Source organism: Dendrobates tinctorius, unplaced genomic scaffold (assembly GCF_039654945.1).
Source record: "Dendrobates tinctorius isolate UK_male_01 unplaced genomic scaffold, ASM3965494v1 ptg000264l, whole genome shotgun sequence".
Taxonomy (NCBI): Eukaryota; Metazoa; Chordata; class Amphibia; order Anura; family Dendrobatidae; genus Dendrobates; species Dendrobates tinctorius.
In genome coordinates, this window is record NW_027361931.1 from 1,036,600 (window position 1) to 1,060,524 (window position 23,925).

At 49.3% G+C, this 23,925-nt stretch overlaps 2 protein-coding genes across 5 annotated transcripts in view; one reads left to right on the plus strand and one right to left on the minus strand.

The window, feature by feature from the left end:
* The window catches only part of PEX6 (peroxisomal biogenesis factor 6), a 212,565-nt gene that overhangs the window by 108,930 nt on the left and 79,710 nt on the right, over positions 1–23,925 (plus strand). For all 4 annotated transcript variants that reach the window (XM_073558995.1, XM_073558993.1, XM_073558994.1 and 1 more), the window contains exons 4-13: positions 546–639; positions 785–921; positions 994–1,105; positions 1,179–1,387; positions 1,455–1,650; positions 1,860–1,936; positions 2,408–2,531; positions 8,520–8,725; positions 8,935–8,996; positions 10,063–10,171. In XM_073558995.1, coding sequence (XP_073415096.1) covers positions 546–639; positions 785–921; positions 994–1,105; positions 1,179–1,387; positions 1,455–1,650; positions 1,860–1,936; positions 2,408–2,531; positions 8,520–8,725; positions 8,935–8,996; positions 10,063–10,171 — 1,326 coding nt within the window. The remainder of the gene's footprint in view (positions 1–545; positions 640–784; positions 922–993; positions 1,106–1,178; positions 1,388–1,454; positions 1,651–1,859; positions 1,937–2,407; positions 2,532–8,519; positions 8,726–8,934; positions 8,997–10,062; positions 10,172–23,925) is intronic.
* The window catches only part of GNMT (glycine N-methyltransferase), a 500,048-nt gene continuing 486,288 nt past the window's right edge, over positions 10,166–23,925 (minus strand). The window contains exon 6 of the mRNA XM_073559002.1: positions 10,166–10,488. Within this exon, the coding sequence (XP_073415103.1) occupies positions 10,482–10,488 (7 nt within the window). The 3' untranslated portion in view covers positions 10,166–10,481. The remainder of the gene's footprint in view (positions 10,489–23,925) is intronic.

Consider the following 23,925-nt stretch of genomic DNA (forward strand, 5'->3'; position numbering starts at 1 on the left):
TTGTTCGTCAGGTGTACGTAAGCCTGGGTCCGGGTACTCGAGTGCTTGTTTGTCAGGTGTACGTAAGCCTGGGTCCGGGTACTCGAGTGCTTGTTTGTCAGGTGTACGTAAGCCTGGGTCCGGGTACTCGAGTGCTTGTTCGTCAGGTGTACGTAAGCCTGGGTCCGGGTACTCGAGTGCTTGTTTGTCAGGTGTACGTAAGCCTGGGTCCGGGTACTCGAGTGCTTGTTTGTCAGGTGTAAGTAAGCCTGGGTCCGGGTACTCGAGTGCTTGTTTGTCAGGTGTACGTAAGCCTGGGTCCGGGTACTCGAGTGCTTGTTTGTCAGGTGTACGTAATCCTGGGTCCGGGTACTTGAGTGCTTGTTTGTCAGGTGTAAGTAAGCCTGGGTCCGGGTACTCGAGTGCTTGTTTGTCAGGTGTACGTAAGCCTGGGTCCGGGTACTCGAGTGCTTGTTCGTCAGGTGTTTGAAAACTTTAGGTTTTTTTTAGTATTTTCTTTTGGAAATGTCCTCATCACAGCACGGATTTGCCATTTCGACCTCCAGGTTTCCTGATCTCTACTTTAAGGTGCAGAAAATTGATGGAGAGCATGGCAGTGATGGCTACGTAGCAGACCGCATTCACAGCACACTCTATCAGGTACAGATTAACAGAGAACGTAAGTGTACTATGTCTGATGCTGTCGACTGGCTGACGACCGGGTTTCGGCCCAGCCAGCTGATTGATGTGTCCACTGTCGGAAGCTGAGGTGACTCTTCACACTAATCTTTGTATCATGTAACAGGTGGGCAGTGTATGTAGCTCTGTCCCCTCCTTTCCATCTCATGACGGGCATGTGTTTTGGAGCAGTATGTTCCCGGCTGGCCTCTCGCATTCGGTGGATGACGTATGTCGGATTCTCCTGCCTCATCTGCAGAGGACGTAAGTTCTCATACGCTGACGCTGTGCTCTGCCCTGGAACCTCTTAACAGAGTATCATCTCCTCCCTCGCAGAAGTGATGTTCTTGGAGAAGGAGGTCGTGTTCTACTCACTGGTCCTAAAGGAAGTGGTAAAACAACGGTGGTGCGAGCCACCTGTAGTCGTCTGAATTTACACCTGTACCAGGTGGGTGTCTGTGTCTGGGGTTCTCCAAAACATCCTCCGATCTTGTCCATAAGACTCACAATGTGCTTTTTAGGTTGAGTGTGCAAGACTATGCCGAGACAGCAGTGCCAGCAGCATCGCACGCCTGCACTCCGTCTTCTCTAACGCCCAAGACTGTGGAGCCTGCGTCCTCTTACTCTGTCACCTGGATCTGCTGGGGAAGGACAGAGATGGATCTGGAGAAGACACACGGGTCATCTCTGCTCTGTGCAGTCTCCTTCATGGGAAAAGTCACTCAAACCTGTATGTCTAATTCCAGATTATGAGTTGCATCTTTATAGCACCACTCATACAGGCTCTGTATTTACAGAGAGCTGCCTTTTCTGGTGGTCGCCACTACCTCTCGGGCACAAGAGGTTCCTTTGGATCTTCAGTCTTGCTTTCTTCATGAGGTTTGCCTGAATGTCCCCACAGAAGAGCAGCGTCTGTCCCTACTCACTGTGCTGACTGCTCCGCTCCCACTTAGCAGAGATGTGGACCTTGCTCACCTGGCGAGCAGCACTGTGGTGAGTTTTGTGCTGACTATGCAGATGAGAAAGTGGTGCCCCCACACAGAAGCCTGGACTGGTGGAGACATGCACCGATAACCTGTAATGTGACCACAGACCACAAGCAAATCCCAGCTGCCATCAGATTCTGGCAGTTGTCAACTCTGCTGCGTCTGCTTTGACCTCTGGGACAGCAGTGACTGTGACTGTCCTTCTATCCTCCACAGGGCTTTGTGGTTGGCGATCTCTGTGCTTTGCTGTCAAGAGCTGGACGCATCTCCTGTGCCAGAATCCGCAGTTCCTGGTTAGACCCTCTTCTCCTATCCCCTAGTTCTGGATTTCATCATCTCTTGTTTTTACTGCTGTACTGGTCCCATCAGGCACCTTCTCCTGTAGGACCTCTTCTGGTACCTCCTTCCCATCCTCACTACATAATGTTTTCTCTGGTTACTCCCTTCTTGGCTCTGACCACTCCCATTTCAGCCCCTCCCCCTGCTCTGTGCCTCCCCTCTATTTCTCTGTAGCTTTCTGTGGTAGGAGGAGGAGGACAGCCTATTGGCTGCTGATTTCTCTGGCTCCTCCCCTTCTCTGACTCCACCCTTTCTGTCCCTTCCTCTTCTCTTTGCCCTCACTATTTACCTCTGCAATGCTCTGTCGGAGGAGGAAGAGGACAGCCTATTGGCTGCTGATTTCTCTGGCTCCTCCCCTTCTCTACTGACTCCACCCTTTCTGTCCCTTCCTCTTCTCTTTGCCCACACTCTGTTTACCTCTGCAGTGTTCTGTCGGAGGAGGAAGAGGATGGCCTTTTGGCTGCTGGTTTCCCTGTGAACTCTCAGGACTTGGATCGTGCTCTGGCTGAGTTGCAGGAGGCTCATTCTAAAGCCATTGGAGCCCCTAAGGTGAGTCCCTCCCTGCAGGCCCTGCCCGTTGTGCCTGGTGATGCCCTGCAGGAGTTCACAGGAAAGTTCCTCTGAATCTGGGTAGTCTAAAGTTTTAGCCTCTTAAAGTGAATCTGCTACCCCCAAAATAAAAGTAAAATAGACCGGTCACAAGGAGCGCAAGTGACACAGTTCAGCTGGTATTAAAAGTCTTCATTTATTAGTTTCCACAACGCATTTCAGCGGAATGGCTCCGTCTTCCTCAGGTGCTTCCCCCAAAATGGGCAGAACCTGAAAAGCACACCGGCGCTGCTATTGTCACTGGTACACTGCCTGAGAAAGCAACTAGTAATTCATGTGCAAATGAAGAGGCTTCCCTGCGGCCTGGGCATGGCCATTCGTATGCAAATGAAGAGGCTTCCCTGCTGCCTGGGCATGGCCATTCATATGCAAATGAAGAGGCTTCCCTGCGGCCTGGGCATGGCCATTCATATGCAAATGAAGAGGCTTCCCTGCTGCCTGGGCATGGCCATTCGTATGCAAATGAAGAGGCTTCCCTGCGGCCAGGGCATGGCCATTCATATGCAAATGAAGAGGCTTCCCTGCGGCCTTGGCATGTCTATTCATATGCAAATGAAGAGGCTTCCCTGCGGCCGAGGCATGTCCATTCATATGCAAATGAAGAGGCTTCCCTGCGACCTGGGCATGGCCATTCATATGCAAATGAAGAGGCTTCCCTGCGGCCTGGGCATGGCCATTCATATGCAAATGAAGAGGCTTCCCTGCGACCTGGGCATGGCCATTCATATGCAAATGAAGAGGCTTCCCTGCGGCCAGGGCATGGCCATTCATATGCAAATTAAGAGGATTCATTGTGACCTGGGCATGGCCATTCATATGCAAATGAAGAGGCTTCCCTGCGGCCAGGGCATGGCCATTCATATGCAAATTAAGAGGATTCATTGTGGCCTGGGCATGGACATTCATATGCAAATGAAGTGGCTCCCTGCGACCTGGGCATGGCCATTCATATGCAAATGAAGAGGCTTCCCTGCGGCCGAGGCATGGCCATTCATATGCAAATGAAGAGGCTTCCCTGCGACCTGGGCATGGCCATTCATATGCAAATGAAAAGGCTTCCCTGCGACCTGGGCATGGCCATTCATATGCAAATGAAGAGGCTTCCCTGGGGCCGGGGCATGGCCATTCATATGCAAATGAAGAGGCTTCCCTGCGGCCTGGGCATGGCCATTCATATGCAAATGAAGAGGCTTCCCTGCGGCCTGGGCATGGCCATTCATATGCAAATGAAGAGGCTTCCCTGCGGCCTGGGCATGGCCATTCATATGCAAATGAAGAGGCTTCCCTGCTGCCTGGGCATGGCCATTCATATGCAAATGAAGGGGCTTCCCTGCGGCCTGGGCATGGCCATTCATATGCAAATGAAGAGGCTTCCCTGCGGCCTGGGCATGGCCATTCATATGCAAATGAAGAGGCTTCCCTGCGGCCTGGGCATGGCCATTCATATGCAAATGAAGGGGCTTCCCTGCGGCCTGGGCATGGCCATTCATATGCAAATGAAGAGGCTTCCCTGCGGCCTGGGCATGGCCATTCATATGCAAATGAAGAGGCTTCCCTGCGGCCTGGGCATAGCCATTCATATGGAAATGAAGAGGCTTCCCTGCGGCCGGGGCATGGCCATTCATATGCAAATGAAGAGGCTTCCCTGCGGCCTTGGCATGGCCATTCATATGCAAATGAAGGGGCTTCCCTGCGGCCTGGGCATGGCCATTCATATGCAAATGAAGAGGCTTCCCTGCGGCCTGGGCATGGCCATTCATATGCAAATGAAGAGGCTTCCCTGCGGCCTGGGCATGGCCATTCATATGCAAATGAAGAGGCTTCCCTGCGGCCTTGGCATGGCCATTCATATGCAAATAAAGAGGATTCATTGCGGCCTGGGCATGGACATTCATATGCAAATGTAGAGGATTCATTGTGGCCTGGGCATAGCCATTCATATGCAAATGAGGAGGCTTCCCTGCGGCTGGGGCATGGCCATTCATATGCAAATGAAGGGGCTTCCCTGCGGCCTGGGCATGGACATTCATATGCAAATGAAGAGGCTTCCCTGCGGCCTGGGCATGGCCATTCATATGCAAATGAAGGGGCTTCCCTGCCGCCGGGGCATGGCCATTCATATGCAAATGAAGATGATTCATTGTGGCCTGGGCATGGCCATTCATATGCAAATGAAGAGGCTTCCCTGCGGCCTTGGCATGGCCATTCATATGCAAATGAAGAGGCTTCCCTGCGGCCGGGGCATGGCCATTCATATGCAAATGAAGAGGCTTCCCTGCGGCCTGGGCATGGCCATTCATATGCAAATGAAGAGGCTTCCCTGCGGCCTGGGCATAGCCATTCATATGGAAATGAAGAGGCTTCCCTGCGGCCTGGGCATGGCCATTCATATGCAAATGAAGAGGCTTCCCTGCGGCCAGGGCATGGCCATTCATATGCAAATTAAGAGTATTCATTGTGGCCTGGGCATGGCCATTCATATGCAAATGAAGAGGCTTCCCTGCGGCCAGGGCATGGCCATTCATATGCAAACTAAGAGTATTCATTGTGGCCTGGGCATGGCCATTCATATGCAAATGAAGAGGCTTCCCTGCGGCCAGGGCATGGCCATTCATATGCAAATTAAGAGGATTCATTGTGGCCTGGGCATGGACATTCATATGCAAATGAAGAGGCTTCCCTGCGGCCTTGGCATGTCTATTCATATGCAAATGAAGAGGCTTCCCTGCGGCCGGGGCATGGCCATTCATATGCAAATGAAGAGGCTTCCCTGCGGCCTGGGCATGGCCATTCATATGCAAATGAAGAGGCTTCCCTGCGGCCGGGGCATGGCCATTCATATGCAAATGAAGAGGCTTCCCTGCGACCTGGGCATGGCCATTCATATGCAAATGAAGAGGCTTCCCTGCGGCCAGGGCATGGCCATTCATATGCAAATTAAGAGGATTCATTGTGGCCTGGTCATGGACATTCATATGCAAATGAAGTGGCTCCCTGCGACCTGGGCATGGCCATTCATATGCAAATGAAGAAACTTCCCTGCGGCCCAGGCATGGCCATTCATATGCAAATGAAGAGGCTTCCCTGCGACCTGGGCATGGCCATTCATATGCAAATGAAAAGGCTTCCCTGCGACCTGGGCATGGCCATTCATATGCAAATGAAGAGGCTTCCCTGGGGCCGGGGCATGGCCAAGATGTTGGTGCACAGATAATGCCTCCTAATATCTATATTGGGGCCTTTCCCTTATTGTTGATTGACCAATTCTCACTTCCCAGAGCGCGCAAAGTCAAAATGCTGCCGCCCTCTCTTCCCTCTTCACACCCCTGATCCCTACTGTTACTAATACATGGAGTACATCGCACCCCTGATCCCTACTCTTACTAATACAAGGAGCACATCACACCCCTGATCCCTCCTCTTACCAATACAAGGAGCACATCGCACCCCTGATCCCTCCTCTTACCAATACAAGGAGCACATCGCACCCCTGATCCCTACTCTTACTAATACAAGGAGCACATCGCACCCCTGATCCCTCTCTTACCAATACAAGGAGCACATCGCACCCCCGATCCCTCCTCTTACCAATACAAGGAGCACATCGCACCCCTGATCCCTCCTCTTACCAATACAAGGAGCACATCGCACCCCTGATCCCTCCTCTTACCAATACAAGGAGCACATCGCACCCCTGATCCCTCCTCTTACCAATACAAGGAGCACATCGCACCCCTGATCCCTACTCTTACTAATACAAGGAGCACATCGTACCCCTGATCCCTCCTCTTACCAATACAAGGAGCACATCGCACCCCTGATCCCTCCTCTTACCAATACAAGGAGCACATCGCACCCCTGATCCCTCCTCTTACCAATACAAGGAGCACATCGCACCCCTGATCCCTCCTCTTACCAATACAAGGAGCACATCGCACCCCTGATCCCTACTCTTACTAATACAAGGAGCACATCGCACCCCTGATCCCTCATCTTACTAATACAAGGAGCACATCACACCCCTGATCCCTACTCTTACTAATACATGGAGTACATCGCACCCCTGATCCCTACTCTTACTAATACAAGGAGCACATCGCACCCCTGATCCCTACTCTTACTAATACAAGGAGCACATCGCACCCCTGATCCCTACTCTTACTAATACAAGGAGCACATCGCACCCCTGATCCCTCATCTTACCAATACAAGGAGCACATCGCACCCCTGATCCCTCATCTTACTAATACAAGGAGCACATCGCACCCCTGATCCCTCATCTTACTAATACAAGGAGCACATCACACCCCTGATCTCTACTCTTACTAATACATGGAGTACATCACACCCCTGATCCCTACTCTAACTAATACAAGGAGCACATCGCACCCCTGATCCCTCATCTTACCAATACAAGGAGCACATCGCACCCCTGATCCCTCATCTTACTAATACAAGGAGCACATCGCACCCCTGATCCCTCATCTTACTAATACAAGGAGCACATCACACCCCTGATCTCTACTCTTACTAATACATGGAGTACATCACACCCCTGATCCCTACTCTAACTAATACAAGGAGCACATCGCACCCTGATCCCTACTCTTACTAATACAAGGAGCACATCGCACCCCTGATCCCTCATCTTACTAATACAAGGAGCACATCGCACCCTGATCCCTACTCTTACTAATACAAGGAGCACATCGCACCCCTGATCCCTCATCTTACTAATACAAGGAGCACATCACACCCCTGATCCCTACTCTTACTAATACATGGAGTACATCACACCCCTGATCCCTACTCTTACTAATACATGGAGTACATCACACCCCTGATCCTTACTCTTACTAATACATGGAGTACATCGCACCCCTGATCCCTCATCTTACTAATACAAGGAGCACATCACACCCCTGATCCCTACTCTTACTAATACAAGGAGCACATCGCACCCCTGATCCCTCCTCTTACCAATACAAGGAGCACATCGCACCCCTGATCCCTCATCTTACTAATACAAGGAGCACATCGCACCCCTGATCCCTCATCTTACTAATACAAGGAGCACATCACACCCCTGATCCCTACTCTTACTAATACATGGAGTACATCGCACCCCTGATCCCTACTCTAACTAATACAAGGAGCACATCGCACCCCTGATCCCTACTTTTACTAATACAAGGAGCACATCGCACCCATGATCCCTCATCTTACTAATACAAGGAGCACATCGCACCCCTGATCCCTCATCTTACTAATACAAGGAGTACATCGCACCCCTGATCCCTCATCTTACTAATACAAGGAGCACATCACACCCCTGATCCCTACTCTTACTAATACATGGAGTACATCACACCCCTGATCCCTACTCTTACTAATACATGGAGTACTTCACACCACTGATCCTTACTCTTACTAATACAAGGAGCACATAGCACCCCTGATCCCTACTCTTACTAATACAAGGAGCACATCGCACCCCTGATCCCTCCTCTTACCAATACAAGGAGCACATCACAGCCTCCTGTCTGGAGGCCAATGAATGGCTTTGCTCCTGGTTCCTTTGACTGTTGGAGCTCCGCTTGTTGCCATATGGCAGCTATATATCCGGGGTCACTGTCTATTTGCAGGCTCCATCTCTCATTTTTGTCGGCAGAGAGCACTGTTTGCTGCTGGCAAAATCTCGGCTGCCGACCGGGAACCCCACAAGACAGCAGGTGGTTTTCTTTAGTGGTGTCTTGCATGGATTCTCTCTTTCTGCTTCTGTATCACTATCCAAGGGGAAAGTGATTGAGGTTGTGGATTCCCTATTGTTTTGAACTTGGAGATCTTTAAGCCTCATCTACAGTGACCCCACACTGTATTCATGGTCTACAGGGTTCCTGTATAACCTTGTCCCCTCTGACTTCTTAGGTTCCCTGTGTGCATTGGGCTGATGTGGGGGGATTGGAAGATGCAAAGCGTCAGCTCTTAGATACAGTGCAATTTCCCCTGGAGCACCCCAAGATGCTGTCGCTGGGGCTCAGTAGGTCGGGAATTCTGCTTTATGGGCCTCCAGGAACCGGAAAAACCTTACTGGCCAAAGCGGTTGCAACAGAATGTGCCATGACTTTCCTCAGGTAATGTTATCTTCGGGTCTGTGGGGGGTGAGCAGCTGGTGCCAAGTCCTTGCTCCATCCTCCTGGCTCCTCTCCCTCAGTGTTAATCAGTAATGTTCTGATCTCTGTGGTTATTGATATCATCCTGGGCATAAGTTTCTCATAGCATAACAGACACACCCGCTACACCCTACAAGTCTGTTTGTATTATCAGTAATTTTTCTTTGCAGTGTCAAGGGACCGGAATTAATTAACATGTACGTAGGACAGAGTGAAGAGAACGTCAGAGACAGTGAGTTTCAAAGCTCCTACAACTCTGTCCCCGCCGCCCCTCCTTCCCGGCACCCTCCCAGTCCCTGCCGGCACCTTCCCGGCACCCTCCCAGTCCCTGCCGGCACCCTCCCGGTCCCCGCCGCCCCTCCTTCCCGGCACCCTCCCAGTCCCTGCCGACACCCTCCCGGTCCCCGCCGCCCCTCCTTCCCGGCACCCTCCCAGTCCCTGCCGACACCCTCCCGGTCCCCGCCGCCCCTCCTTCCCAGCACCCTCCCAGTCCCTGCCGGCACCTTCCCGGCACCCTCCCAGTCCCTGCCGGCACCCTCCCGGTCCCCGCCGCCCCTCCTTCCCGGCACCCTCCCAGTCCCTGCCGACACCCTCCCGGTCCCCGCCGCTCCTCCTTCCCGGCACCCTCCCAGTCCCTGCCGACACCCTCCCGGTCCCCGCCGCCCCTCCTTCCCGGCACCCTCCCAGTCCCTGCCGACACCCTCCCGGTCCCCGCCGCCCCTCCTTCCCGGCACCCTCCCAGTCCCTGCCGGCACCCTCCCGGTCCCCGCCGCCCCTCCTTCCCGGCACCCTCCCAGTCCCTGCCGGCACCCTCCCGGTCCCTGCCACCCCTCCTTCCCGGCACCCTCCCAGTCCCTGCCGACACCCTCCCGGTCCCCGCCGCCCCTCCTTCCCGGCACCCTCCCAGTCCCTGCCGACACCCTGCCGGTCCCCGCCGCCCCTCCTTCCCGGCACCCTCCTAGTCCCTGCCGGCACCCTCCCGGTCCCCGCCGCCCCTCCTTCCCGGCACCCTCCCAGTCCCTGCTGGCACCCTCCCGGTCCCCGCCGCCCCTCCTTCCCGGCACCCTCCCAGTCCCCGCCGGCACCCTCCCGGTCCCCACCGCCCCTCCCGGTCCCCACCGCCCCTCCTTCCCGGTCCCCTTTCCGTCCCCGCTATCATCCTCCCAGTCCCTGCCGGCACCCTCCTGGTCCCCTCTCCGTCCCTGCCAGCACCCTCCCAGTCCTCTCCAGCCCCCTCCCGGGCTCGCCGCCCCCACGGGCCTTGTCCAGCGTGTCTTTTCATTGTCCTTTCTCTGCAGTCTTCTCCCGGGCTGAGGCGGCTTCTCCCTGCATTATATTCTTTGATGAGTTGGACTCTTTGGCCCCAAATCGGGGAAGGAGCGGAGACTCGGGAGGAGTGATGGACCGGTAAGACTGTTCTTTACCTCCCATTATTGAGTAGGTCATGTAGTAATTATCCCCATATGATACAATGATAGAATTCTGCACTGATGATTTATTGTATATTTATGTTTTGCTTATTTTTTCTATGATTTGATTTTTTGCTGGCGCCTGCTCATCAGGTCGGCGTTGGGCGGGCTTTGTGTGTCGTGCTGGTAATCTTCACATTCATGGCTTATATACTGTCGGCGGGAACGTGCAGGGATCCTGGTGGCAGCATGAGTCAGAGGCCGGGTCTCCATACCTTGGACACTGTGCAGGCGGAGTGTTAACCCTTTCATGGTCTGTAATAGATGCATATGTCAGTCACTTTAGAGTGCGCTGCTGGTTCTACACCCCACAGATGCCAGTATATATACATTCATGGCCAGAAAATGAAGTATTTCTCCCAGAACATTATTACAATTCCACATTTTTTGTTACACTCAGGTGTATTTTCTTTGTGTGTATTGGAACAACACAAAAACAGAGGAAAAAAGGAAATTGGACGTAATTTCACACAAAACCCCAAAAATGGGCCGGACAGAATTGTTGACACGCTGCACTTAATAATTGGTTACACCTGTGAGATATGGGAAAATGATATCTAATTGATATAATTTTGATATTTGATGGAATTCCTTATCAGATATAGTTTGGCCCAAATTGTTGCTCCCATACTCAGCCCAGGCCAAAAGGGACGTCAAATACACGTCAAACCATGGGACCTCAGTATCCAGCAAAAAGGCCTTTGAAATTCTCTCCAGGGGGGCTAAAAGGCATAGACCCTGTGATGCCCAGCACAAGTCCAGCAATTTTCACAGGGCTGTGAATTCTTGTGCAGTTACCAGCCAACTGGCTTCCTTTGTTTGACTCAGGCTACATGCAGACATAATGGCACCACAGATCCCAGCACAAGGCTCTGAGATATTGAATCTGGGCACAGCCCAGGGGTGGGCGCCGCATGTGGGAGGGAGCAGCCTAGGGGTTAATAGGCAGCTCCTCATTTTGGACTCAGGTTTTTCTACTGGCAGGAGGTCCGTTATCTGACGCCAGAGAATCATGTAACAAAGATTTGGACCTGTGATCCATCATTGCCTCCCTGTAGTCACATGCTACATAACATGGTAATTGTAATCTATCTGTACCCTACCCTTGCACTGCACTCGTGACTGTATACTTGTATATTGCTGTTGTGTGTGTGTGTATGTGTGTGTGTGTGTAAATATATATATATATATACCTCTATCTTTCTAGGTCGCCTTTCAGCGATTAAATACAAAATTAATCTTGGGCTGCTCTTTTATCTCGATCAACGAATCTCCACATCCGTTCTCTCGGTTGGTTATTATACGCTACCCTGGGGTTGGTTTCTGACCCGATATAAGTCTGTTGTAGGACGGGCTTATAGCGAATGAGGAACTGTGTTAGTGAGGAACTCTGACAGTGACGGCCGGGAGGTTTACATGTGTATCCCCAGCCTGGACTGGTGATATATATTCCCCCTCACTGGGAGCACCTCAATAACTCATACCTATAAGGGAAGCCTCACTGGTGACTATTTGCCCTCGGTGCAGTTCCCTGACAAGGGGTAAGTGGTGGCGCCAGAGAGCCGATCCATGCTGGGTTATTCCACCCCCCCAGAGGTGAGTGAAGTCGGCACACCCCTTCCCCTGTGCGATCCGTCACAGATTGGTGGCAGCGGTGGGATCGAGATAATTGTGTGTGGGATCCCCAACAGTACTAACAGCAGTAGCTTTTGCTGCTGGGGTCTTAAGATCAGCTCAGCACTAGACAGTCTGAGTGCATGTACTTGTAGGTGTGTGGGTGCTCGGGTTGCTGCTGTGTCTGCGACCGAGGGCTGAAAAGACTGGCTGCAGGCACTTGAAGCCAGACAAGAATGATGGCTGGGGAGCTATCCCGCAATGCGGAGACTGACTATATTGGTTCCAATGGGGGGGGGGGACCAGGGGGGCTCCCGCCCGGGCTACCCAGTGCCCTACCCTGCCGCAGGAAATTCCCTCCTACTGCCTTTCTCCCTGGACATCTCAGGTCAGAGTCCCTCTGTCAATCTGCCCTGGCCAGTCTCGAGGCAGGGAGCGAGGAAGCCTCCACAGCTCTCCTGAAAACGGCAGAGTGCTAGGAAGATCGGGAGGCGGCAGAACGCTGTGCGGCTGCAGAGCAAGAAGTTGGGAGTGTTGGCGAATATTCCCACATATGTTTTACTTGGGACAGATTTGGGGCGGCTAGTGTCACAGTATGTGGCTACTGAGACCCCACTTTCTGATCACGCACTGTGTCTTGAATTGTCTACTGCTAGTAATGTTGTAAATGTGTTGCCTGTGCCTCCTGCGTTAAGGAGGGAGGTGGGAGCTGAGAGTCACTCCTGTGCTAACAGGACACCTACAGCACATGCAGATGAAACAAAGTCAGAGGACACAGGAAGGTGTGAGAATGCCCCCAGGTGCGATGAGACAGCATGCTGTGGAGGGAGAGATAGAGAGCAGGTAGCCGCAAGGCCAGAATCAGAGTTGGTGGGAGGGGCTGCCGCAGGGATTGTAGGTCCCCTAGATGAGTCCAGACTGCTGGGTTCTGCGCAGCTGTAGGAAGGGGCATGTGCCAATGGGGTTGGGGCTGTCACAGGAGAGGTGGAGCTTCCAAGTAAGGCCCCAGGACAGGAGGTTTCTGCCCCGGGGATGCCAGGAGACCAGGTTAATCCACCTGACTCTGAAGCCGAGGGGAGGCAGGCACTACCCAGGGTTACAGCGATCGTGGCTGCTGTCACCAAGAGTGGGAGTGCTGGAGCCCAAGGAGCCTCACGGAGGTCTGACGGCCTTTCCATTTCCGTCCAAGGGGCTGAGCCAGAGGTAGACCTGGAAACGGGTCTCGAGGAACTGACAGAAGACATGGCAGTATCGTCTATCCTGGCCACGTCTAGTCAGGGGTTTCAGGCGGCGTTGGAAGCCGACAACAGCCTGAAAGCTCTTAAGGAGCAGGCGGCACAGCCTTTTGCGGACTCAGACCTTGAGCGGGTGGTCTGGGACCAGGGACGGCTGTACCGGGTGGCGGTTCAGCAAGAGTCACCAGAGGCGTGGCCTAGGGCCGACAAGGTGGCCACCGCTTTACTGGAGATTTTCTCCCAAGTGGGATTTCCCCAGGAAATGCTCACCGACCGAGGGACCCAGTTCTTGCCGCAGCTGATGGAGTCCCTTTCCAAGCAAATACAAGTGCAATATCTATTCGTCAGCCCGCACCATCCGCAAACTAATGGTCTGTGTGTGCGGCTCAGTGGCACTCTCAAGCAGATGTTTAAGATGTTTGAATCCCACGGGAGCGACAAGGAGTGGTACCTCCCACACCTACTATTTGCCTACTGGAAGGCTCCACAGGCCTCACCGGGGTTCGCCCCCTTTGAGCTCCTGTATGGGTGGCATGTACGAGGGCCCCTTGCCCTGGTGAAAGAGGAATGGGAAGAAGACTTGGCCACCCCTGGAGTGTCGGTCGTGGAGTACGTCGTGCACTTCCGGGACAAAATGACGGCCTTGTCACGGCTGGTGTGGGACAGTATGGCCCAGGCTGACCAGAAGCACTGGTACAACCAGAATGCTTGTGAAAGGACCTAACAGGTGGGTCAGAAAATGTGGGTACTGGTCTTTGTACCACAGGATAAGATTCAGGCAGCCTGGGAGGGCCCAGACCTCATGCACCAGCGGCTCAATGACGTCACGTACCTGGTCACCCTAGACTAGTGATGGCGAACCTATGGCACCCGTGCCAGACAGGGCACGCAGAGCCCTCTCAGCTGGCACGCGCCCTCGTCCTCGCCTCAATGTTCAGAGCTGCAGCTTCCTCACACACATTGAGCGACGGCTGTGGAGCTGAATGATGATGTCATCCACCCGCGCCTCTCAATGTGTGTGATGAAGTGACAGGAAGGAAGCTGCTGGTGCGCGGAGAGGTGAGTGTGACCGCTGTGTGTGTGATGAGTGTGTGTGTGTAGAGAGGGCCAGTGATGGCGGTGATGGGGAGAGGGACAATGAGGGCCAGTGATGGGGAGAGGGCCAATGATGGCGGTGATGGGGAGAGGGACAATGATGGGAGGAAGAAATGATGGGGGTGGTGGAATGGGCAATTTCTACAAGAAGGGGATCATGATGGGGCATATTACTACATGAAGGGGATCATGATGGGGCATATTACTACATGAAGGGGATCATGATGGGGCATATTGCTACATGAAGGGGATCATGATGGGGCATATTACTACATGAAGGGGATCATGATGGGGCATATTACTAGATGAAGGGGATCATGATGGGGCATATTACTACATGAAGGGGATCATGATGGGGCATATTACTACATGAAGGGGATCATGATGGGGCATATTACTACATGATGGGGAACATGATGGGGCATATTACTACATGAAGGGGATCATGATGGGGCATATTACTACATGATGGGGAACATGATGGGGCATATTACTACATGAAGAGGATCATGATGGGGCATATTACTACATGAAGGGGATCATGATGGGGCATATTACTACATGATGGGGAACATGATGGGGCATATTACTACATGATGGGGATCATGATGGGGCATATTACTACATGAAAGGGATCATGATGGGGCATATTACTACATGAAGAGGATCATGATGGGGCATATTACTACATGATGGGGATCATGATGGGGCATATTACTACATGAAGGGGATCATGATGGGGCATATTACTACATGAAGGGGATCATGATGGGGCATATTACTACATGAAGGGGATCATGATGGGGCATATTACTACATGAAAGGGATCATGATGGGGCATATTCCTGCATGATGGGGATCATGATGGGGCATATTACTACATGAATGGGATCATGATGGGGCATATTACTACATGAAGAGGATCATGATGGGGCATATTACTACATGAAGGGAATCATGATGGGGGCATATTACTACATGATGGGGAACATGATGGGGCATATTACTACATGAAGGGGATCATGATGGGGCATATTCCTGCATGATGGGGATCATAATGGGGCATGTTACTACATGAAGGGGATCATGATGGGGCATATTACTACATGAAGGGGATCATAATGGGGCATATTACTACATGAAGGGGATCATGATGGGGCATATTACTACATGATGGGAATCATAATGGGGCATTTTACTACATGAAGGGGATCATGATGGGGCATATTACTACATGATGGGGAACATGATGGGGCATATTACTACATGAAGGGGATCATGATGGGGCATATTACTACATGATGGGAATCATAATGGGGCATTTTACTACATGAAGGGGATCATGATGGGGCATATTACTACATGAAGGGGATCATGATGGGGCATATTACTACATGATGGGAATCATAATGGGGCATATTACTACATGAAGGGGATCATGATGGGGCATATTACTACATGAAGGGGACCATGATGGGGCATATTACTACATGATGGGGAACATGATGGGGCATATTACTACATGAAGAGGATCATGATGGGGCATATTACTACATGAAGGGGATCATGATGGGACATATTACTACATGATGGGGAACATGATGGGGCATATTACTACATGAAGGGGATCATGATGGGGCATATTCCTGCATGATGGGGATCATGATGGGGCATATTACTACATGAAGAGGATCATGATGGAGCATATTACTACATGATGGGGATCATGATGGGGCATATTACTACATGATGGGAATCATGATGGGGCATATTACTACATGAAGAGGATCATGATGGAGCATATTACTACATGAAGGGGATCATGATGGGGCATATTACTACATGACGGGGATCATGATGGGGCATATTACTACATGAAGGGGATCATAATGGGGCATATTACTACATGAAGGGGATCATGATGGGGCATATTACTACATGATGGGGATCATGATGGGGCATATTACTACATGATGGGGATCATGATGGGGCATATTACTACATGAAGGGGATCATAATGGGGCATATTACTACATGAAGGGGATCATGATGGGGCATATTCCTGCGTGATGGGGATCATGATGGGGCATATTACTACATGAAGAGGATCATGATGGGGCATATTACTACATGATGGGGATCATGATGGGGCATATTACTACATGAAGGGGATCATGATGGGGCATATTCCTGCATGATGGGGATCATGATGGGGCATATTACTGCATGAAGAGGATCATGATGGGGCATATTACTACATGATGGGGATCATGATGGGGCATATTACTACATGAAGGGGATCATAATGGGGCATATTACTACATGAAGGGGATCATGATGGGGCATATTACTACATGATGGGAATCATAATGGGGCATTTTACTACATGAAGGGGATCATAATGGGGCATATTACTACATGAAGGGGATCATGATGGGGCATATTACTACATGAAGGGGATCATGATGGGGCATATTACTACATGATGGGGATCATGATGGGGCATATTACTACATGATGGGAATCATAATGGGGCATTTTACTACATGAAGGGGATCATGATGGGGCATATTACTACATGATGGGAATCATAATGGGGCATATTACTACATGAAGGGGATCATGATGGGGCATATTACTACATGAAGGGGACCATGATGGGGCATATTACTACATGATGGGGAACATGATGGGGCATATTACTACATGAAGAGGATCATGATGGGGCATATTACTACATGAAGGGGATCATGATGGGACATATTACTACATGATGGGGATCATGATGGGGCATATTACTACATGATGGGGATCATGATGGGGCATATTACTACATGAAGGGGATCATAATGGGGCATATTACTACATGAAGGGGATCATGATGGGGCATATTCCTGCGTGATGGGGATCATGATGGGGCATATTACTACATGAAGAGGATCATGATGGGGCATATTACTACATGATGGGGATCATGATGGGGCATATTACTACATGAAGGGGATCATGATGGGGCATATTCCTGCATGATGGGGATCATGATGGGGCATATTACTGCATGAAGAGGATCATGATGGGGCATATTACTACATGATGGGGATCATGATGGGGCATATTACTACATGAAGGGGATCATAATGGGACATATTACTACATGAAGGGGATCATGATGGGGCATATTACTACATGATGGGAATCATAATGGGGCATTTTACTACATGAAGGGGATCATAATGGGGCATATTACTACATGAAGGGGATCATGATGGGGCATATTACTACATGAAGGGGATCATGATGGGGCATATTACTACATGATGGGGATCATGATGGGGCATATTACTACATGATGGGAATCATAATGGGGCATTTTACTACATGAAGGGGATCATAATGGGGCATATTACTACATGAAGGGGATCATGATGGGGCATATTACTACATGAAGGGGATCATGATGGGGCATATTACTACATGAAGGGGATCATAATGGGGCATATTACTACATGATGGGGATCATGATGGGGCATATTACTACATGAAGGGGATCATGATGGGGCATATTCCTGCATGATATGGGGGTCATGATGGGGCATATTACTACATGAAGGGGATCATGATGGGGCATATTACTACATGATGGGGATCATGATGGGGCATATTCTTACATGAAGGGGATCATGATGGGGCATATTACTACATGAAGGGGATCATGATGGGGCATATTACTACATGAAGAGGATCATAATGGGGCATATTCCTGTATGATGGGGATCATGATGGGGCATATTACTACATGAAGGGGATCATGATGGGGTATATTTCTACATGAAGGGGATCATAATGGGGCATATTACTACATGAAGGGGATCATGATGGGGCATATTACTACATGAAGGGGATCATAATGGGGCATATTACTACATGAAGGGGATCATGATGGGGCATATTTCTGCATGATGGGGATCATAATGGGGCATTTTACTACATGAAGGGGATCATAAAGGGGCATATTACTAGATGAAGGGGATCATGATGGGGCATATTCCTGCATGATGGGGATCATAATGGGGCATATTACTACATGAAGGGGATCATGATGGGGCATATTACTACATGAAGGGGATCATAATGGGGCATTTTACTACATGATGGGGATCATAATGGGGCATATTCCGGCATGAAGGGGATCATGATGGGGCATATTACTACATGAAGGGGATCATGATGGGGCATATTCCTGCATGATGGGGATCATAATGGGGCATATTACTACATGATGGGGATCATGATGGGGCATATTTCTACATGAAGGGGATCATAATGGGGCATATTACTACATGAAGGGGATCATGATGGGGCATATTTCTACATGAAGGGGATCATAATGGAGCATATTACTACATGAAGGGGATCATGATGGGGCATATTACTACATGAAGGGGATCATGATGGGGCATATTACTACATGAAGGGGATCATAATGGGGCATATTACTACATGAAGGGGATCATGATGGGGCATATTCCTACATGAAGGGCATCATAATGGGGCATATTACTACATGAAGGGGATCATGATGGGGCATATTACTACATGAAGGGGATCATGATGGGGCATATTACTACATGAAGGGGATCATGATGGGGCATATTACTACATGAAGGGGATCATAATGGGGCATTTTACTACATGATGGGGATCATGATGGGGCATATTCCGGCATGATGGGGATCATGATGGGGCATATTACTACATGAAGGGGATCATGATGGGGCATATTCCTGCATGATGGGGATCATAATGGGGCATATTACTACATGATGGGGATCATGATGGGGCATATTTCTACATGAAGGGGATCATAATGGGGCATATTACTACATGAAGGGGATCATGATGGGGCATATTACTACATGATGGGGATCATGATGGGGCATGTTCCGGCATGATGGGGATCATGATGGGGCATATTACTACATGAAGGGGATCATGATGGGGCATATATCTACATGAAGGGGATCATAATGGGGCATATTACTACATGAAGGGGATCGTGATGGGGCATATTACTACATGATGGGGATCATGATGGGGCATATTCCGGCATGATGGGGAACATGATGGGGTATATTACTACATGAAGAGGATCATGATGGGGCATATTACTACATGAAGGGGATCATGATGGGGCATATTACTACATGATGGGGAACATGATGGGGCATATTACTACATGAAGGGGATCATGATGGGGCATATTCCTGCATGATGGGGATCATGATGGGGCATATTACTACATGAAGAGGATCATGATGGGGCATATTACTACATGATGGGGATCATGATGGGGCATATTACTACATGAAGGGGATCATGATGGGGCATATTACTACATGAAGAGGATCATGATGGGGCATATTACTACATGAAGGGGATCATGATGGGGCATATTACTACATGAAGGGGATCATGATGGGGCATATTCCTGCATGATGGGGATCATGATGGGGCATATTACTACATGAATGGGATCATGATGGGGCATATTACTACATGAAGAGGATCATGATGGGGCATATTACTACATGATGGGGATCATGATGGGGCATATTACTACATGATGGGGATCATGATGGGGCATATTACTACATGAAGAGGATCATGATGGGGCATATTACTACATGAAGGGGATCATGATGGGGGCATATTACTACATGATGGGGATCATGATGGGGCATATTACTACATGAAGGGGATCATGATGGGGCATATTACTACATGAAGAGGATCATGATGGGGCATATTCCTACATGAAGGGGATCATGATGGGGCATATTACTACATGATGGGGAACATGATGGGGCATATTACTACATGAAGGGGATCATGATGGGGCATATTCCTGCATGATGGGGATCATAATGGGGCATGTTACTACATGAAGGGGATCATGATGGGGCATATTACTACATGAAGGGGATCATAATGGGGCATATTACTACATGAAGGGGATCATGATGGGGCATATTACTACATGATGGGAATCATGATGGGGCATTTTACTACATGAAGGGGATCATGATGGGGCATATTACTACATGATGGGGAACATGATGGGGCATATTACTACATGAAGGGGATCATGATGGGGCATATTACTACATGATGGGAATCATAATGGGGCATTTTACTACATGAAGGGGATCATGATGGGGCATATTACTACATGATGGGGAACATGATGGGGCATATTCCTGCATGATGGGGATCATGATGGGGCATATTACTACATGAAGAGGATCATGATGGGGCATATTACTACATGATGGGGATCATGATGGGGCATATTACTACATGATGGGGATCATGATGGGGCATATTACTACATGAAGAGGATCATGATGGGGCATATTACTACATGAAGAGGATCATGATGGGGCATATTACTACATGAAGGGGATCATGATGGGGGCATATTACTACATGATGGGGATCATGATGGGGCATATTACTACATGATGGGGATCATGATGGGGCATATTACTACATGATGGGGATCATGATGGGGCATATTACTACATGAAGAGGATCATGATGGGGCATATTACTACATGAAGAGGATCATGATGGGGCATATTACTACATGAAGGGGATCATGATGGGGGCATATTACTACATGATGGGGAACATGATGGGGCATATTACTACATGAAGGGGATCATGATGGGGCATATTACTACATGATGGGGATCATGATGGGGCATATTACTACATGAAGGGGATCATAATGGGGCATATTACTACATGAAGGGGATCATGATGGGGCATATTACTACATGATGGGGATCATGATGGGGCATATTACTACATGAAGGGGATCATAATGGGGCATATTACTACATGAAGGGGATCATGATGGGGCATATTCCTGCATGATGGGGATCATGATGGGGCATATTACTACATGAAGAGGATCATGATGGGGCATATTACTACATGATGGGGATCATGATGGGGCATATTACTACATGAAGGGGATCATAATGGGGCATATTACTACATGAAGGGGATCATGATGGGGCATATTGCTACATGATGGGAATCATAATGGGGCATTTTACTACATGAAGGGGATCATAATGGGGCATATTACTACATGATGGGGATCATGATGTGGCATATTACTACATGATGGGGAACATGATGGGGCATATTACTACATGAAGGGGAACATGATGGGGCATATTACTACATGAAGGGGATCATGATGGGGCATATTCCTGCATGATGGGGATCATAATGGGGCATGTTACTACATGAAGGGGATCATGATGGGGCATATTACTACATGAAGGGGATCATAATGGGGCATATTACTACATGAAGGGGATCATGATGGGGCATATTACTACATGATGGGGAACATGATGGGGCATATTACTACATGAAGGGGATCATGATGGGGCATATTCCTGCATGATGGGGATCATAATGGGGCATGTTACTACATGAAGGGGATCATGATGGGGCATATTACTACATGAAGGGGATCATAATGGGGCATATTACTACATGAAGGGGATCATGATGGGGCATATTACTACATGATGGGAATCATAATGGGGCATTTTACTACATGAAGGGGATCATGATGGGGCATATTACTACATGATGGGGAACATGATGGGGCATATTACTACATGAAGGGGATCATGATGGGGCATATTACTACATGATGGGGAACATGATGGGGCATATTACTACATGAAGAGGATCATGATGGGGCATATTACTACATGATGGGGAACATGATGGGGCATATTACTACATGAAGGGGATCATGATGGGGCATATTCCTGCATGATGGGGATCATGATGGGGCATATTACTACATGAAGAGGATCATGATGGGGCATATTACTACATGATGGGGCATATTACTACATGATGGGGATCATGATGGGGCATATTACTACATGAAGAGGATCATGATGGGGCATATTACTACATGAAGAGGATCATGATGGGGCATATTACTACATGAAGGGGATCATGATGGGGGCATATTACTACATGATGGGGAACATGATGGGGCATATTACTACATGAAGGGGATCATGATGGGGCATATTACTACATGAAGGGGATCATGATGGGGGCATATTACTACATGATGGGGAACATGATGGGGCATATTACTACATGAAGGGGATCATGATGGGGCATATTACTACATGATGGGGATCATGATGGGGCATATTACTACATGAAGGGGATCATAATGGGGCATATTACTACATGAAGGGGATCATGATGGGGCATATTACTACATGATGGGGATCATGATGGGGCATATTACTACATGATGGGGATCATGATGGGGCATATTCCTGCATGATGGGGATCATAATGGGGCATATTCCTGCATGATGGGGATCATGATGGGGCATATTCCTGCATGATGGGGATCATAATGGGGCATATTACTACATGAATGGGATCATGATGGGGCATATTACTACATGAAGGGGATCATAATGGGGCATATTACTACATGAAGGGGATCATGATGGGGCATATTCCTGCATGATGGGGATCATGATGGGGCATATTACTACATGAAGAGGATCATGATGGGGCATATTACTACATGATGGGGATCATGATGGGGCATATTACTACATGAAGGGGATCATAATGGGGCATATTACTACATGAAGGGGATCATGATGGGGCATATTACTACATGATGGGGATCATGATGGGGCATATTACTACATGAAGGGGATCATAATGGGGCATATTACTACATGAAGGGGATCATGATGGGGCATATTCCTGCATGATGGGGATCATGATGGGGCATATTACTACATGAAGAGGATCATGATGGGGCATATTACTACATGATGGGGATCATGATGGGGCATATTACTACATGAAGGGGATCATAATGGGGCATATTACTACATGAAGGGGATCATGATGGGGCATATTACTACATGATGGGAATCATAATGGGGCATTTTACTACATGAAGGGGATCATAATGGGGCATATTACTACATGAAGGGGATCATGATGGGGCATATTCCGGCATGATGGGGATCATGATGGGGCATATTACTACATGAAGGGGATCATGATGGGGCATATTCCTGCATGATGGGGATCATAATGGGGCATATTACTACATGATGGGGATCATGATGGGGCATATTTCTACATGAAGGGGATCAAAATGGGGCATATTACTACATGAAGGGGATCATGATGGGGCATATTACTACATGATGGGGATCATGATGGGGCATATTCCGGCATGATGGGGATCATGATGGGGCATATTACTACATGAAGGGGATCATGATGGGGCATATTCCTGCATGATGGGGATCATAATGGGGCATATTACTACATGATGGGGATCATGATGGGGCATATTTCTACATGAAGGGGATCATAATGGGGCATATTACTACATGAAGGGGATCATGATGGGGCATATTACTACATGAAGGGGATCATAATGGGGCATATTACTACATGAAGGGGATCATGATGGGGCATATTTCTACATGAAGGGGATCATAATGGGGCATATTACTACATGAAGGGGATCATGATGGGGCATATTCCTGCATGAAGGGGATCATGATGGGGCATATTACTACATGAAGGGGATCATAAAGGGGCATATTACTACATGAAGGGGATCATGATGGGGCATATTTCTGCATGATGG